This window comes from Cherax quadricarinatus, chromosome 11 (assembly GCF_038502225.1).
Source record: "Cherax quadricarinatus isolate ZL_2023a chromosome 11, ASM3850222v1, whole genome shotgun sequence".
In the NCBI taxonomy this organism is placed as follows: domain Eukaryota; kingdom Metazoa; phylum Arthropoda; class Malacostraca; order Decapoda; family Parastacidae; genus Cherax; species Cherax quadricarinatus.
In genome coordinates this window covers 5,526,584-5,531,794 of record NC_091302.1, presented here as the reverse complement: position 1 = coordinate 5,531,794, position 5,211 = coordinate 5,526,584, and the positions used below count along the sequence as shown (strand labels likewise).

At 53.6% G+C, this 5,211-nt stretch overlaps 1 protein-coding gene across 1 annotated transcript in view; it reads left to right on the top strand.

Moving 5' to 3' along the window:
* Window positions 1-4,916, top strand: part of LOC138852581 (BCL-6 corepressor-like protein 1) — a gene marked incomplete at its 5' end in the record, with an annotated part of 40,875 nt that extends 35,959 nt beyond the window's left edge. The window contains 2 exons of the mRNA XM_070084189.1: window positions 656-804; window positions 4,336-4,916. Of these exons, the coding sequence (XP_069940290.1) occupies window positions 656-804; window positions 4,336-4,916 (730 nt within the window). The remainder of the gene's footprint in view (window positions 1-655; window positions 805-4,335) is intronic.
* Window positions 4,917-5,211: the final 295 nt, after the last annotated feature.

The following is a 5,211-nucleotide window of genomic DNA, read 5'->3' as shown; positions in this document are numbered from 1 at the left end:
GACCAGGTGATGGTGTTCACTGATGTACTGACCAGGTGATGGTGTTCACTGATGTACTGACCAGGTGATGGTGTTCACTGATGTACTGACCAGGTGATGGTGTTCACTGATGTACTGACCAGGTGATGGTGTTCACTGATGTACTGACCAGGTGATGGTGCTCACTGCTGTACTGACCAGGTGATGGTGTTCACTGATGTACTGACCAGGTGATGGTGTTCACTGATGTACTGACCAGGTGATGGTGTTCACTGATATACTGACCAGGTGATGGTGTTCACATGTACTGACCAGGTGATGGTGTTCACTGATGTACTGACCAGGTGATGGTGTTCACTGATGTACTGACCAGGTGATGGTGTTCACTGATGTACTGACCAGGTGATGGTGTTCACTGATGTACTGACCAGGTGATGGTGCTCACTGCTGTACTGACCAGGTGATGGTGTTCACTGATGTACTGACCAGGTGATGGTGTTCACTGATGTACTGACCAGGTGATGGTGTTCACTGATATACTGACCAGGTGATGGTGTTCACTGATGTACTGACCAGGTGATATTTACTGACATACTGACCAGGTGATGGTGTTTACTGTTGTACTGACTAGGTGATTGTGTTCATTGCTGTACTGACCAGGTGATGTTGTTGACAGGGGCGGTGTTAGCCTTCACGTGGCTCACGAGGGTGCCAGGGCCAGTGCCAGACTCTCACTGACAAGTGTCACCCTTGACGACGCTGGCAACTATACCTGTCAACCCCAGGGGCTAGACGCTGCCTCTGTCACTGTCTACGTTATGCAAAGTAAGTAGCCTGCCAGCCTGCCTACTTTCCAACCAGCCTGCCTACTTTCCAACCAGCCTGCCTACTTTCCAACCAGCCTGCCTACTTTCCAACCAGCCTGCCTACTTCCCAACCAGCCTGCCTACTTCCCAACCAGCCTGTCTACCTCCCAGTCTGCCTTCTATCCTACCAACTACCAGCCTACCAGCCTACCACCCTGCCACCCTGCTTACCTCCCAGCTAGCCTGCCTTCTCTCCTACCAACTACCAGCCTGCCAGCCTACCTCCCAACCAGCCTGCCTTCTATCTTACAACTACCAGCCTGCCAGCCTACCATCCCACCACCCTGCCACCCTGCCTACCTCCCAGCTAGCCTGCCTTCTATCCTACCAACTACCAGCCTGCCAGCCTGCCAGTCTACCAGCCTGCCAACCTACCTACTTCCCACCCAGCCTGCCTTCTATCCTACCAACTACCAGCCTACCAGCCTACCTATAACGAGGTTATTTTGGTAGGCTGTAAGCGGGGTGTGAATGATAAACTTCTTCGGAGGCTTCTTACTTTATTGTTAAGTCGTCGTGGGTTACACAGGCTTGTGTGTGTGTGCCCATGGCCCGGGAGGGCCATGCCCACGAGAGAGAGCTGGGAGGCCTTGTGTCTTCCTGCTAGGCCGCTGTGTGAGTGAGATGGAGGCATGTCTGGGCATACTGAAGTGGCAAGGCCTCTAGGTGGCAACACCAGCATGACGCGAAATATGAACTAAGCTGGCAGACAGCATGGGCTGTCTGTGCAGACAGTACAGGCTGTCTACATACGCTTGGCCACCTACCGCGCGTCGTCCCGACGCGACAATACTGGTAGTAAAAGAAACTCTGTCTCTCTCTCGTAGGAACAGGGCACAGAACACAAAATAAAAACATATATATACATATGGACATGGAAAAAAAACTTCCTACAGGGAGGGAAGAAAAAACATGGGGTGTGCTAAACATCGTGGTCAAAGGCAATGAGCGTCGAAGGGCATCACTGCACGCCTTCCTGCGTCTGGACATACTGCAACACGGGAGACATCGCTGCGGCTGAGCTGTAACGTAACAGGTTACGGTCTCCTCTGGAACGGTGAAGCAGTCATCGTAGGAGTCGCTGCAGGTTTTCACTCAACCTGGGGCACAACATGCTGGTGCCCTCGAGTGAGGCGTCGACAAAACTCGGCAACTGGGCAGGACTTCTGGCAAGCGACTCAGGAGGACACTTCTCAACTGGTACTGTCGCTGGGCTGTCACTGCCGGCGAGCGTGGAGCGAGTTGTGGAGCGAGTCGTGGCAGAGACGACTGGGCGAAACATCTGGGAGTTGTAACATCATACACCAGACTGCAGTGAGCGAGCTAGCAGTCAAAGTGACATCATCTTTGTGCAGGCTGCTCACTGAAGCTTGTGACACAGCGCCTGCCGACAGGCGTGGCTGCGGCTTGACGAGTATCATCTCTCGACAGTTGGACTTATAGCAGAGGTTAGCCTAAGCGTCCCCAGACTTGTTTCTCTACATATAACTGCACTCTGACGGTCTGGAGGTGAAGTGAAACAAATCTCGATGGGAATCGTAGCAGGTACGATTCTGCAGAACATCACGAGCGACGAGCATAAAAGCTTTCTGTACAAGAGGGCTCGTACGCTCAGGGCTGAGTAATCAGCTGTCAAACGTACGGGTCACACGGGTGACTTAACACAGTGGTGCTACTCAGGTCTGGCTCAGACCTCACTGGACACACGGAAACTTTAAAAACACACCGCTGTACATACGGTACAACATGGCTTAACTAGCAAATGATGCTTTTCTGTTCACAAAACTGACACTAAGACATATACTAAAATGTGAGAACACTGACTAAGAGGAATTAAGTAACACACGACATATATTTTCTCTCAATCTTCTCGACAATACTGAAATAATTACTAGAACACTCGATGGTGACATCATGTGATGTCAGGCGTGATGTCGTCAGCAGACATCTCGAGGTGACGTCAGCAGACATCTCGAGGTGACGTCAGGCAGACATCGTGACGTCATGAAGTCGGGCAGCATCGTGGGTGACGTCAATGTGATGCGGGCAGCAGACCACAGCATGTGGCCTGGGACATCTGGTAACTCACGTGGCTGGTAGATCTACGTGACATCGGCCACACCCAACGTGGTGTCGATCCACGTGGTGTCGTGATCTACGTGGCATGCTGATCCACGCAGCTTCGAGTGGCCTCGGGCACTCGGATACACAGCACTGGCGATGAATCACACGAAAAACAGCAGAGAACACAGCAGAGGGAGTGAATAGTGGTGAGTGGTGTATGGTAGTGTGGTGGCGAGGAGCGTGGGTGAGTGTATGGCAGGGCGAGCATCTAGCCATTCCTCCTCCTCCTCCTCCCCCACCCACAAACACGTGAAGCTCACACTGGACGCAGAAATCACCACAAAACTCACCTCTGGCTTGCTGAAACAGCTGTGCTGAGCTGAACAGCAACAGCAACATACAAGTGACGCTGAACACGTGACTTGAGAAACAGCGTGGGACGCTGTGGCGTGGAGTCACTGGGACGCCACTCACAATTCTCGAAGAAATTCGGCAAATTTCGGCTGGATCCTGCTTGTACCTGTGTCTGGATGCTCAAACGTGCAGACACGACATCAGGATAACTTGTTGAGAGACGGATGCTTCTTGTGTAGGGTGATGAAGTGAAGATGACTTCATACCTCTCCTTCCTCTCTCCAGGCAAACACAACTGCTGCGAGCACCGCTGCCACCATTTATAAAAAGGTTTATTTGGTAAGCTGTAAGCGGGGTGTGAATGATAAACTTCTTCGGAGGCTTCTTACTTTATTGTTAAGTCGTCGTGGGTTACACAGGCTTGTGTGTGTGTGCCCATGGCCCGGGAGGGCCATGCCCACGAGAGAGAGCTGGGAGGCCTTGTGTCTTCCTGCTAGGCCGCTGTGTGAGTGAGATGGAGGCATGTCTGGGCATACTGAAGTGGCAAGGCCTCTAGGTGGCAGCACCAGCATGACGCGAAATATGAACTAAGTTGGCAGACAGCATGGGCTGTCTGTGCAGACAGTACAGGCTGTCTACATACCAGCCTACCACCCTACCACCCTGCCTACCTCTCAACCAGCCTGTCTTCTATCCTACCAAGTACCAGCCTGCCAGCCTGCCAGCCTGCCAGCCTGCCAGCCTACCAGCCTACCAGCCTGCCACCCTGCCTACCTACCAACCAACCAGCCTGCCTTCTATCCTGCCAACTACCAGTCTGCAAGCCTGCCAACCTCGGAGCTTGCCAACCTGCCAGGCGGCCAACCTGCCATTCTGCCAGCATGCCAAGCTGCTAACCTACTTATTTGACGACCAGCAAACTTGCTAGCTTGGCAGTCTGCCAAAATGCCAGCCTGCTTGACTACCAGCCTGCCACTTTGCTAAAGTGTAAGCCTGCCAGCCTACAAAACTGCCAGCCTGCTAACCTGCCAGGGTACCAACCTACCAGTCTGCTAGTATGCCACACTGATAGCCTGCCAACCTGTCAGCCTGCCAGCCTGCCAGCCTGCCAGCCTGCCAGCCTGCAAGTATACCAGCCAGCCTTCTAACCTGCCAGACTGGAAACCTGAGAGCCTGCCAGCCTGTCAACCTCCCAGACTACTAATCTGCCATCCTGACACCCTGGCAATCTTCCAACCTGCCAGCCTTACAGCCTACCAGCTTGCCAACCTGCCAGTTTTCCAGCCTGCCAGCCTACCAGCCTGCCAACCTGCCAGCTTTCCAGCCTGCCACCCTATCAGCCTACACTTGCCAGCCTTCCAGCCTGCCAGCCCATCAACCTGCCAGCCTTCCAGCTTGCCAGCCTACCAGCATGCCAACCTGCCAGCTTTCCAGCTGCCAGCCTACCAGCCTTCCAGCCTGCCAGCCTACCAGCCTGCCAACCTGCCAGCTTTAAAGCCTGCCAACCTGCCAGCCTATCAGTCTTCCAACCTGCCAGCCTACCAGCCTGCCAACCTGCCAGCTTTAAAGCCTGCCAGCCTACCAGCCTGCCAACCTGCCAGCCATCAGTCTTCCAACCTGCCAGCCTACCAGCCTGTCAGCCTGTCAGCCTAGCAGTCTGCCAAACTTTAAATATTTTATATGAAATATTTCCTTGCCAGGATGCTGTGTCTGGCAGGCACAGTGCCAGGATGCTGTGTCTGGCAGACACAGTGCCAGGATGCTGTGTCTGGCAGACACAGTGCCAGGATGCTGTGTCTAGCAGACACAGTGCCAGGATGCTGTGTCTGGCAGACACAGTACCAGGATGCTGTGTCTGGCAGACACAGTGCCAGGATGCTGTGTCTGGCAGACACAGTACTGGCAGGACACATGCTGTGTCTGGCAGACACAGTGCCAGTATGCTGTG